Source organism: Lontra canadensis, unplaced genomic scaffold, assembly GCF_010015895.1.
Source record: "Lontra canadensis isolate GAN:19392208 unplaced genomic scaffold, GSC_riverotter_1.0 scaffold34, whole genome shotgun sequence".
Taxonomy (NCBI): Eukaryota; Metazoa; Chordata; class Mammalia; order Carnivora; family Mustelidae; genus Lontra; species Lontra canadensis.
Window position 1 is genome coordinate 13,004,159 of NW_022631028.1, and position 13,082 is coordinate 13,017,240.

General features: G+C 37.6%; 1 protein-coding gene across 1 annotated transcript in view; it reads left to right on the plus strand.

The window, feature by feature from the left end:
* Positions 1-13,082, plus strand: part of CNTN6 (contactin 6) — a 246,849-nt gene that overhangs the window by 114,272 nt on the left and 119,495 nt on the right. Inside the window, 1 exon segment of the mRNA XM_032867430.1 lies at positions 11,668-11,763. Coding sequence (XP_032723321.1) covers positions 11,668-11,763 — 96 coding nt within the window.

Genomic DNA, 13,082 nt, shown 5'->3' on the forward strand with positions numbered 1-13,082 from the left:
AGTTACTGTGGGGAAAACAAGGTCACTATTTTCCTGAAGTTTATAAACTATCTAGGAAAAATTAAAGTAAATTAGACCAATACTCATTTCTGACAGTGATTAGACCTTTGGGGGGGCAGTGAAAGGTAGCTGCTACTTTAGATTGGCTGGCCAAGAGAGGCTTCCATAAAAAGTTGGCACACAGGCTGAGATCTGAATGTCAAGGGGCATCCAGCCATGTGGGGATCTGGGAAGAAGTTTTCAAGCAGAAGAAATAAGGCCAAAGACTACAAAAGGAGGAAACTTAGTATGTTCTGAGAAACAGGAAAGTAAAGTATTCATTGTGTCTGGAGTTTTCGGAACAACAGGAGCAAAGGGGTGATAGAGGTATATCATGGGGAGCCTGAAATAGCTTAGCAAGCTTTTTCAAGTTATTTTTATTTCTCTGAGCTCATTAATCAGAGATTCACCGAGTATATACACTGTGTCCCAGCACTGTGCTGTGCTCTGGGAATGCAGAACAAGCCCATATACTCATTTTGGAAAAGGAAGTCATACAAACAGTTACAACATCAGAGTAGGATCCTTTCCAAGGATCTTATGGTAAATGATAATTAATTCAAGCAATTTACCTTTTATTTTTTAATGTAATAAATCCACCAATATTTTGGGGGCACCTCTGTGTGAGATGAAGGCTGTGTGATCTGGTGCTGCAGGTCTGAGACTGACAGCCCCAGTTTCACCTTTGACAGAAATAACTATAGCTTAGACCAGTTACATTTATATGAAACTCCCCTCAGTTGGCGCTCTCTGCTCTTAAAATCTAGATAAAATCTACTCACTGTTCTCCAGGAAAATCAGTGTCCTCATTCCTGCATATCCCTTTTAAGACATTCCTTCCATCCCTTCTAACTCCCAACTCTACCTCCGCTTAAGTCCTAGTCCCTGCTCAGTGCTTGCAGATATTTCTTTCTCTATGTTAGTCTTGATCTAAAAGAGGACCTCTTCTTATTTCTGCCCCAGATAACACACTTGTTCAAGTAAAACCTCATTCATGTAGTCTGTGCTTTGTATTAGAACATTTGTGGAAGTTTGAGGGGAGGAGAGGATTACTGACACAAGAAGAACATAACGCATTTTAAATTGAATAGACTTTTTCTTAAAGTCCTGTAGCACTCTGTAACTTGATTTCCCTTTTTTTTTTTTTTTTTTGTTCTTATCCTGCTGCTCCGCCATCCTGTCTCCTGCCCCCTCACCCCCAGCCAGTCCCTGCTCATTGTCAACACAAACCACTTTGGTCCTTTTAAATATATCCTGTCTCATGATCCACCATATCCTCTGCATCCACCATTTTTCCAGGACAGATTCCCAAATTTCAGGCATCTATATATTGCCTTTGTGGGGTTTAAAATACCCATGTACCACCTGTACTATTAATCTTTTCCCAATCAAATTGCTTTGATTATTTTAAAAGTAAATATGTTAGGAAGTATATATTTATTACCACTGTATCAAGAAAATTAATATAATTTATCATAAATAAATGGAAACTCTAAAAAGCACTGTGTAGCTATTAAAATTTAAAAACATGCGTTTCTATAACGCTTAAGTGCATTGCCATAACGCTTAAGTGCATTGCCATGCAACCAATTATACCTGCCACACACATTGGTAATATCTCTTGTTTATCTCTCAAGATTATGTAAATATTTAAAAAGATGATAAAAGTAAAACTGCTTTGGAAAATAATGGGATTTTGGGGGGCGCCTGGGTGTCTTAGTGGGTGACTAAGCTTTCAGCTCAGGTCATGATCCCAGGGTCATGGGGATCCAGCCCTACATGGGGCTCTCTGCTCAGTGGGGATCCTGCTTCCCTTCCTCTCCCTGCCTGCCTCTCTGCCTGCTTGTGATCTCTGTCTGTCAAATAAATAAATAAAATCTTTGGGGAAAAAAAAAGAAAAGAAAAGAATGGGATTTTCTTTAAAATAGCCTCTAACGGTCTCTTTCTGTGTCTGTCTTTTTTTTCTCTGTCTCTGTTTCTGTGTCTCTGTATCTTTTTCTGTGTGTGTGTGTGTGTGTGTGTCTTTTTCTCTGTCTCTAAATGACAATGTATGCAAAAGTCCTTATCACTGGACCTTAATTATCCTGAGGGCTGAGCTGGAGAAATCTGCAAAGGAAATGCAGATTGCAGATGTGACTCCAAAGTCCTTGCTCAGAGTAAAACAGTTTGATGGAAAAATAACAGTATTTAGCAACAACCCTGAAAGTCAGTCTCCCTAATTTGAGTACTGCAAGTTCCTGCAAAGTGAAGTCAGTAAGATAGAAAGTCTGTCTTGGTTGGGGGGGAGGGGGTTAGTCTTTGAAGAAGTCCTCTCATTCCACACTCCTTATATAAACAGGAAAACAGGAGTAGTAACATTTAACCAGGGGCTCTGCCCCATTACCTTGAGAACCCTATCTTTTATTTTTTATACAGTTTGCAAAGTTTGAAATTGAACTTTCTGATTAAACCATCAAAATGAACTAAAGGGCTTATTTTGGGCCATGTCTCGAAAGAACCATCGTTAGTGGGATGGGTCGCATTAACCACTGCTGTCAAAGGGCCCGGAGCCTTGCTTTGTGGGAATCGCTCCCTTTTTTTCTAATGCCCAGCACAGAAATGGGCCCAGAGGGAGCTAGGAGAAAGTTTGTTCCTGAAAGGACACAAGTTCACCTCATTTGCCACCAAAACTTACATGTCCAGCTCTTTTTGCTAATGTCCAGGCATGGGAGCGTGTAACAACTGAGCCTGTGGCCAATCTGCCTCAGACCTGGGAGTCATAGGACCTACATGTCAGGGCCACTGTGAAGATTAAATGGTATGATGTTCATAAAGCCCTAGGAACTGGGAGGGGTTTCAGTAAATAAGAACTCCTGTCCCCCTCTTCTAGGAAGGCCCCCTCACTGCACTTTCCATAGCTCTTAGTTGATCCATTCAAATGTTCAACCAAAATCTAATGAAAACCCAATATCTTTTGGATTAGCTAGTTTGATGTCCACACTAGACTTTAGGTTTATTCTCTGCCACACAGGGTGCCTCAGCAAAATCCTCCAGTCTTCATTTTGGTAGAAAGACATACCGTGATGACACACACAGCTGAGTCCCCATCTTCCACACGCTGTATCACATCTTTATTCATCTGAGGATTTGACCCATTCTGGATCCTCCTCTTCTTGCACTTGAGCAATATCTGTGTCATTCATTAATGCTAGGAAATATAAGCAGCCCTAAGAAATCTCTTTAGAGATTTCTGACTAAAAAGGTACCAGAGCTGTCCTCCCCACAGAACAAAAGATGGGGGAAATGAATATTTGCAAAAGGCACAGGCCAAGACCAGGAAGAAACAGGGGAGTCTGGGACTTTTCTGGTGATTCAAACACCAAGCCAAGAGGTTATTTCTCCCTCCAGCTGGGTTGTGGTGCTCTCTGGGCAGAGAGATGCAATGACCCTCCATCTAACAGCTCGTGTCAAGTTGGCAAAACAGGCTCTGTAATAAAATGCAACGTGATGTGGCAATACTTGGAATAAAATACACATGCTTTTGACTTCAGGACATTTTTTAAAAATTCATTTATTCACACAGCATTTGAGCTGGCCACTGGATGGGCAGAGAAGGAAGTTCCAGGCTCTGTCCTTAAGAAAATATGTTTCGTTACATCATCAGGCACTGAAATGAAAACTGAAAATAAAACCCATTTAAAAATCCTAAACATCCAACTGTTGGTGATGTGCAGGTATATGATCAATGACATAATTAAAGTCCCCCCTATTATTTATTTTGTACTTCATACCTTTTAAGTATGTTAAAGACATTACATCATTATTCCTGTGAGACAGGGGCTATTATTAGCTTCATTGTAAAGGTAGAGAAAACTGAAGTAGAAAGAGACAAATTCAGGTGCCCTAAATCAAGAGCAAATGCATGGCAGAGCACTCTGTATCACAGAGTCTGACTTTAAACCTGTGCTCCAGATCCTGTTGTTTCATCATGAATAACCCTGTACAGAATTCATTAGTGGGTTGTCTAATTTTTGCATGCCTACTTAGATTGCTTCTTTTCTTTCCAGAAACACTGGAGACCTCCACTGCAGTGTACAGTTAAGTAACCTGACATCTCAGTCTATCTTACACTGTCAGAGTTATATCATTCCATTGTCCCCTTTTGCTTCTCTATCATTCAGCGAGTTTTAACTGTAGGGAATGTGCAAACTTAGTAAGAGACAAGTTTGGGAATAGGCCATATCTAGTACTTGAATTTTTTTGGTCATAGATGTCACTGCTTTCCCAGCATTAGTCAGACAAATGAGTCCTTTATAGAAAATCAAACTCAGTTGTACATGTATATTTTAATCGACCAAGTAGGCATTTCATAGTTGCTTACAATGGCCTATGTAATAAATGCTTATCTCTCTGAAAACCTGGATGCTCAGCTGATAAAAAAGAATATATCACCCCCGCCTCACTATTACCCTATATATTATTTTCTTAAGCACCATAAGGAAATGATTCTCAGTGAATTCATTATTCCCAGGAAACGAAGAAACAACTTACTTGCTCTCCACTTATTTATGAAGTTTTATAAAATTCCTTTTACATCAAAAAAAAAAAAAAAGGAAGGGGGAAGGAATTTTAACTTGGAATATAAATGAATTTGACACCAGAAATTCTTCAAATATCCCCTTACTTCTTGCTTAGATATTAGCATTCCAAATATATGTTCAATATTGAGACTCAGCTATTGCCTCTTTTACAGAATTTGACAATAGCACTGTGCTTTATTAGGTTATGTCATGTTATGTTAATGAGTTATGCTAGGAAACACAATAATATCACAAACACAGTAACTGAGTATATAGCATCCTAAAAATGATGATATAAAATGAAATCAGTCTAAGTAGAAATATTTTTGTATGCCACTTAATAAAGGCCAGGGAAAATTAGTTACAGCATCAAGAATTTCAGCTTACTCCAACCACCCAAGAAATAGGAAATGGTAACATGAACCATCTGATATTCACCATGAGTGGTTCTCTTCAAAGGAGACAACTGATGGACAGATGTGAATTTGGAAAAACCTTACTATAATGTCTTGATATTCTTAAAGAGTACTTTGGTTTCAAAAGTTACATATATCATATCTAGAAGTTCCTAAATATGATAAAGCAGAGCTAGGGAATTATTCTTGGTTATCTTCACCATTTCCCTGTTGCTGGGCAGGTTATCAGCATTTTCTCACCTGGCAAAACGTTTTTGCCCTGGGCCAAAATAAAGCATGTACCTCCGATGTGGAAACTGCATCAGGAAGATGAACAAACACTCCTCAATGCAAACCTTCAGTGCTGAAACTTCTGCAGAATTTGCAAAGGAGTGATAGTATTCTACTGGTGCAAAACAAAGTACAGTGCAAGAAACCTTGGAATTTAAAATCAGATTCAACATTGTCAAAGTAACAAATTATTAAAGTTGTTCTTGAGGTGCAGAGAGAGAGGAAATGAGCACTCTGGTATGGGGCAGATCATACAGTTGTGTCGTGAGGAAGCTCTAGGGTGGTAGGATAGTGTGGCTTAAGCAAATCGCCTCTGGAGTCATGGTCTTTGGAATTTAATTTTACTTCCTTTACTTACAATGAGGACAGATTTCTCAGTTTCTGAGTATGGAAGTAGTAGAAGGAGGGAGGTGAACTTTGCAGAAGGGGGAGAATTTGGGTTTTTCCCTGCTCCAGAAACAGGACTGTAGTGGGAAGTTTGTAGAAGAGAGAAAGCAGACATAAACAACAGAGGGGAGAGCTATAGGCTTTTAAGAACTAAATATCCAATATTTGATTTCAAGGTGTTTGGATTGCATCTTATTCAATCTATAAGATTAGCAGAGGCACAAATATGGCCATGGTGGTGCTCCCTGTTAGTGCGGAGTGGGGGGACCGAGGTGGGGATTGGTGTCTATCTCTGTATGTAGATCACGATAAGGAGCTAATTCCTTGTTTGCAGGGACACGAAGGTGGAGATAAATTAGGAAACACACCTGGAAAGGACACAACAAGGATTCTGAAAAGTGAGGATATCAGAAATGAAACTTTCTAAACCTGAAAATACAGCATTTCCTTCCCCAGTCCAGGAATTTGCAGGATATTTGGAAAGGCACTAAGCTTTTGTGTTTGTTTGTTTGTTTGTTTGTTCATTTGTTTGTTTGAACATGGAGCGGCAGTTTATGCCTGTTTTATATCTTACGTATGGCAGCAAGACCCCAGTTAACCTTTGGAAAGCAGAAGAGTATCACATTTGGGAGTGTGAGCTCTGGAACCCGACTACCTTGTCTTCGGTTCTGTCCTGATATATAGAAACTGTGTGGCCGCTGGTCTGTTGCTGATCCTTTATAAACCTCCGTTTGCTTCCTTGTTGAGTGACTGTGATAGTGGTACCTGCATTCCAGGGTCATCATGAGGATTCAATGAAACTACTTCACTGAGTGTCTGGCACGTAATAGTTATATAGATGAAAAGGTATATCGTAGAGTTATAGAGGAAAAAAGAAAACTGTAACTATATAGTTATATAGAAAGAAAAGAAAACTAAAGATTTAAAATATTACAATAATATAATGCAGAGCAAGTGAATAAAAATCCAGTTAATATTACTATTCAGATTTTGAATAGCTCAACTGTAGTATGTCCTGCTTGAAGCAGGCACATTTTCCTGGTGAATATCTTTTCCTATCCTGGACCTCATAGGTGTCGTACTCCTGGTCTGGGTCAATGAACCCCCGGTACCCACAGCCTCCCTCCAAGTTTATGAGAGTTGGCAAACCCCTGGCCTCCTTCTGTGTCAGGGACTGGCGCCGCCAAGCACATCCTCTGATTGTGACCCTCAGGCCTTGGCAGTAAATAATAAGTTTTCTCACTTTAATTAGGCTGAGATTCATTCCTACCCATGGCAGCTGCAAAGATGTCATCTCCTTACAATTAGACACTGCAATACTTAGCATTGCTTGGACTCAATTTTAAGTACATTTTGGTGGCCCTTGTCCCTCCTCTGCACCTTGGTTGCTCCAGGAGAGAGCATATGGCCCAGTAATCCTTTAAAGCTTATTTTATGGGCCATTCTCAGGCACTTCCTGCCAGCCTTTGGAACAGAGCCTTGTTTGTGACTGCGTTTTTGCTTATGTTCCTGACAAATGCTTCCTCCAAAACCAGCAATAAAACCGCAGGATCTGATAAGCCATGGTCATCAGAATGGCTTAATGAGAGCAACCTCAACGATCGGGGTCTTTAACAACAACCTGCTCTGCAGGACTTATACCTTGAGCACAAGGACGGGCTGGGCAGGTCACCTTTGTAGCTTATGGGAGTTTCTCCAAATAATACAGAATTTGAGACCATCTCAGGGAATGATCTCACACTAAGCTGTTTTCTCTTAAGCAAAAATGGATAAGACAAAAATAGGAACTGGTAGTTCTTTTTGGCCTCTCCTCATATAAGAATAAATCTAGAGTCTTGAAAGGTGTTACAGAGCAAAGAAAATCTCATTGGGTGCTCAAATGGCTACCTAATTCAGTCAACCTTGCCTCAAAAATACCTGAATTATATCATGTCTCTGGCTAGCAAAAAGGTACTTGAGGTAGAAGTTGGATACATAAAACAGATCTTGATCAAAGTGTATTCACATGAGATGGCACTTAGTTTAAATAAGGCAGAATTATATCTTGTCTGTCATCTGTGGCTATTAAACAGTTTTAAAATCTGAATTATTAATTAAAACCTGTGAACTAGTACCAGTTTGGAATGACTGTGTTTTGATAACTAACAGGAATTGTATGACTTTTGAGAGCTATATGGCAATTATTAGATACCCCATTGTAGTCGTAAAAGACAGGAAGAAATTATGTTGCTAGCAGATCCTATTATAAATGGAAATGAACACAGAATATATTAAGATATCAGTGGTCTTATCAACAATGTGTTATAATGGCTTCTGATTAACACTGAGAACATGATTGATGTTACTGGGAATATGGCACACTGACAATGTGACACTGAGAAAATTCAATACAAAGCTTGTTAATTTCATAGAATCATTCAATTTCTCATTACTCCTTTGTGACAGTTTTTGTTTTTGTGAGCATTAAAAAGTAATGACAATTTAATGGGACCTTTCAATAATGATAGTAGGAAAAACATTTTTAAATCCTCACCTGTTATTTCTAATAGAAATAGAGACAATGAATACGATATATTGATTTTTGGTTTTATAAAGAGTTTGTTAGCTTGATTCTTATTGAGTCACATTTAAAATTATGCAAACCCGAGTCACAAAGGACTCCCAAGTCAAGGCAATAGTTCACATCAACAGTACCAAACATATGTAGGTTGATTTAGTATTTCCATGGCCAAAGAAGAAGGGGCACATATTTGATTAAAAATCTTTAAGAAACAGACAAGGCATTCCAGGTCCTGAATTAATGTAAAGCTAATGACTAATCAAAAGCAGCTGGAGGAAGATAAGGGGATGTAGCTGGGGATAAGTAGAGTTTATTTTGGCCAAATATTTGTATTATTAAAAGTAGAGAACATAGAAGAGTTACTAAATTTATGTATCAGATTTAATCCATCTATTTCATTGAACTCTTACTTTTCATGGATGGAGAACAATTCTACAAGAAAGAATACTTATTTGGTAAATAACATAGGTAAACAACATGGATGCTTCAGATGGAAACATCCATGCACAAAAAATTTTATGGAAACCAAAATATGCTATTTAACCTTTTTTTTGCAAATTCACGTATCTGAACTTTGTATCAGTCAGAGGAAAATACAGTGGCATGACCTAATCATTTGGAGTGTTGTTATCATAATAATTACCACATACTAATTACCTCTTCTATAACACACTGTAGGTTAGACACTTTGATTCACTATTTTATTTAATCCCCATAGCAAACCTGATAAATAGGTATATTTATTGCATCTTTTCCCTTCCTCAGTGATTTACCCAACACTGCCATCCGTTTCATTGAGAAATTTGAAAACACCGGGAAAATCTTTCTCATCAAACCAGCAGAGAATTGTACAGTCTATCCTGTATCAATAATTAATCTTTTGTCTTAATTCTGCCTTCCTTACAAAGGTCAGCACTTTCATAGGGGTTCTGATTGCCGCCTTTCTGACTTTTCAAGAACTATACCATAATGTGTGTCTTAGAATTATCAATCTCTTTCTTTACCTGGTTTTTACATCAGTAGAGCACCCATGCCCTCCAAATTCTTCCCTATTCTCAAAATCTCACCTCCCATTCATAGCCAACTCTAAAGAGTTTGCACACCTGTGATCCCCATGTTCTTATCTACTATTTATCCCTCAATTCACTTTGGCCTTTCTCCATAATTTCACTTAAACTTCTCTTGTCAAGATTACAAGTGACCTTCATGTTGCCCAATATGACATTTTTCTGTCCACATCTTATTCCATGCTATAGACCCTGCTTTCTTCTTTCTTCCCCTTCTTCTCTCTGTCCTACTCTCTTCTTCCCTCCTTCCCTTTCCTTCCTTCCTTTTTCCTTTCCTCATAATTCTCTACTCTACTTCTAAACATTGGAGATTTTTAGAATTTGATTCTAGACAACTGTCAAATTGCTCATGCCAAAAATTTTAGAGTCATCCCATGGGGATTACATACATTCCTATGGCTTTAAATACTATATATATACTGATAAATTCTATTCTTATAAATCTGGACCTTACTTCTCCTCTGATTTCAGTGCTCATATCTTATATAGCATACATGACATTGTCATTTAAATAATTCATGGATAAGACACACATAATATATACAAAATAGAAGTCTTCAATTTCTCTAAATTACAACAATAATTTATTGCAATTATACTCCGATAAAGTCGTTAAAATGAGCAAAAAATTACACAAATTTAATCTTTATATATTTTTTAAAGATAGAGAGGTGTAGGTAAAGACTTAATAATCTCTACTTCCATATGTCCCATTCCCTTGAAACAATCAAGGTGAATATTAAAAATATATATTCTGTTATAGCCCCAAATGCTGATTATTGCAGTTTCTCATTGACCCTTGTCCACTATGTGCCAATGAACAGTGCTTCCTTTCAGTATTGTGACATTTCCCTGTTATTTTCTACCTCTAGGTTTTGAAACCTGGTTTTTGGTTTTTGTTTTTTCACAAGGAATATTTTCCCTGCTCCATACCACCATTGCATGGCTGTCTCTTTCTCATCCAACAAATCTGCGTTCTATTCTTTTCATTCACAAGATATGTCATTGGGATAAAAGGTTAAACTGCTATAACACAGAGACCCCAAAATAAATGCCTCAAACAAGATAGGAGTTGACTTATCTCTACTCTAATGATCCAGAGTGGATGTTCCAGATCAGCTGTAGTTGTACTCCATGCAGCCACTCAAGTACCCAGATCAAGAAGATCTTTTATGTCATTAGCAATCTGGGTGCTGGGGGGATGGGTGGAGAACATAAATCTGTGGAGATTTCCTTTCACACATAATATATGGAAGTTTCACTCGTTGTTTCTGCTTGCCACATTAATAATAAGGATGTCTGACAAATGTATCCAATGGTTAGAAAACTGTATTTGTTCTATAAATCTACTATTATGGAAGAAGGGAGAACACATTTTTATAGACAGTTTTTACCCCACAATAATTATTACAATTTGTAAATGTACATTTGTTCACTTATTTTTTAAATTGTCTTCTAGTTTTTCTGTTTAACAATAAGCATAATAAGGGCAAGGTACATGCCTGGTTTATTTACTAATATGTCTTCTCTCCTTAGTACAGTTCCTGTATTTTTAGTAGGGGGTTTAAAACAAATTTGTTAAAAGAGTAAATGAGTGTATAATGGGATTTTACAGGTCAAATAACTAAGTTCAGAAAAGTTCAAAAACTACCTGTTCCTGGAGACTGAATGAGGATTCCAGGAATGTGGAAGGATTTGTACTTCATATGGATGGTTTAACAATGTAACTTGTTAGCTTTCTGCTAACAGTGTATTTCTATGATTCTTTGATGTTGTAGGAAATTGCAGCATTCTAAACAAGATCATGAAGCTGCTTTGTGAAGGAATAGAATGAGAAAATTAGAAAATATACCTTCTCTCTCAATAGTTCAATCACATAGAACTCTTTACCTCACACCATTCCATCCTAAATTCTCACAGACTCCATCTGCACATCAAATACCAAACATTAATCAAGAGGGCTAGAGGCTGCAGCAAACTTGCTGCATACTTTTTGTTTTGTTTTATTTTATTTTGTTTTTTTAATCACACCTTCCCTGGGCAAGGAAAGTAAATATGTGCTGAGTTTTAAAGATTTCCTGCTGGGCTACAAACTGCCTGGGAGAATAAAAGCAAATAGATAGTAGGTAATGTTAATAAATGTCTTCATCACATACTCCATTTAACTATATGAAAAAGAAAGGAGAAAAGAAGAAACAAGAGTTTTAGAGATAATAATCAGTGTATACAAATTGATCATCAACTAAATCTTCTGGTCAGTCAAGTATGAGTGTCCCTTACTGTTAAAAATAAAAATAAGTTCAAAATTCTACTTTAAAATATTATTTACTGCAAGATAATTCTAAAGATGTTTTTGTTTGTTTTCCAAGATATTGAAGACTTTGAAACCAAAACAAGAAGTGCAGTGTCCGTCCGAGAAGGTCAAGGTGTGGTGCTTCTCTGTGGCCCACCACCACACTTTGGAGGTATGGTGGGGGATAGTTTGGGTCACACCATCAATGTGGTCACTGGAGGAGTAAAGAAGGCACATCATGTCTTGATGTAGTAGCTCTTTAACAAGTCAAAAGGACTGTGAAGTCTCTTCATGTTCATCCTCCTGTATCTAAACAGTACTAATCTAAATGTTTTTAAAAGAAATTTTTGTTTAAGCAGTCAGTCAACAAACATGGCCTTAAGGAGATGCAGCATGGCAGCCAGCATGAGTGCCAGGGTACAAAGTGAAACTGACTGCTGCTGCATTCTGATGCTTGTCACCCTGAATAACAAGAGACAATTTGTTTAACTACTCTAGGCTCAGTTTCCTCATCTGTAGAATTGAGACACTGATATCTGCACTATAGTGCTTTCGTGAATATTAAGTGAGCTAGTGAATGTAAACTGATCAGTGTAGTGGCTCGTATTTATTCAGAAAAGAAAGCTGAGATTGTTATTTCGTTGTTATTATTGACCTCCATGGAAAAGCAAATTCCAGCATTCCTTTTGGCACCCTCACTTTAACTATTGGAAGAGGAGAGGTACTCCATTAATTAGAAGCAAATTTTGGATGGCACAAAATCAGAATATCTCCTACCAATGGTAAAATCATGCAGTCAATGACAGTCTCTGGTTTGTAAGAATCTGGATTGACTTGGGAATTAACCTGTTGCCAGGGACCTAAACCACCTACTGATTCTCACCCCCTCGGGGTTGCATTTTGTCAAATTCCAAATGATTTGATAAAATTTGGTAGATTCTCAAGCAACAATGAATCTGGAAGAGGCAATATCACAATATCCATGGATTCATTTCATTTGGTTCAATTCAATATCATACTGATGGTATTACAGTTACCTTAATAATAACAGCAAGTACTTACAAAGTAGAGATTTGAGTACTTTGTACGTATTAACTTTTCAATTTCTCACAGCAGCTTCATGAAAGACAAACTATGATTATTGTTTTGCAAATGAGAACAATAAGGTAGACAGAGGTTAAGTAACCAGTCCAAGATAACACAGCTGATGGGCAGCGGAGCCAAGCTTCAAATCCCAGCAGTCTGGCTCCTCAGAGCAGCCTTTTATAGTTTATTTCCACTCTGCAATGGGAGGATTTTGAAAGCAAATATAACAAATATTTAAAAATAAAACAGAAGCAATTTTATCCCTATATTAAACAATCTTTTAAAAACTTGGAAACACTTTTCCATTATTTTCATTTTTACACAATCTCCTGAACTGCTGATAAAAAAAGAAAAGGAAACTCATTAGAAGCTAACAACACTTTATTCAGTAATATTAGAGTAGTA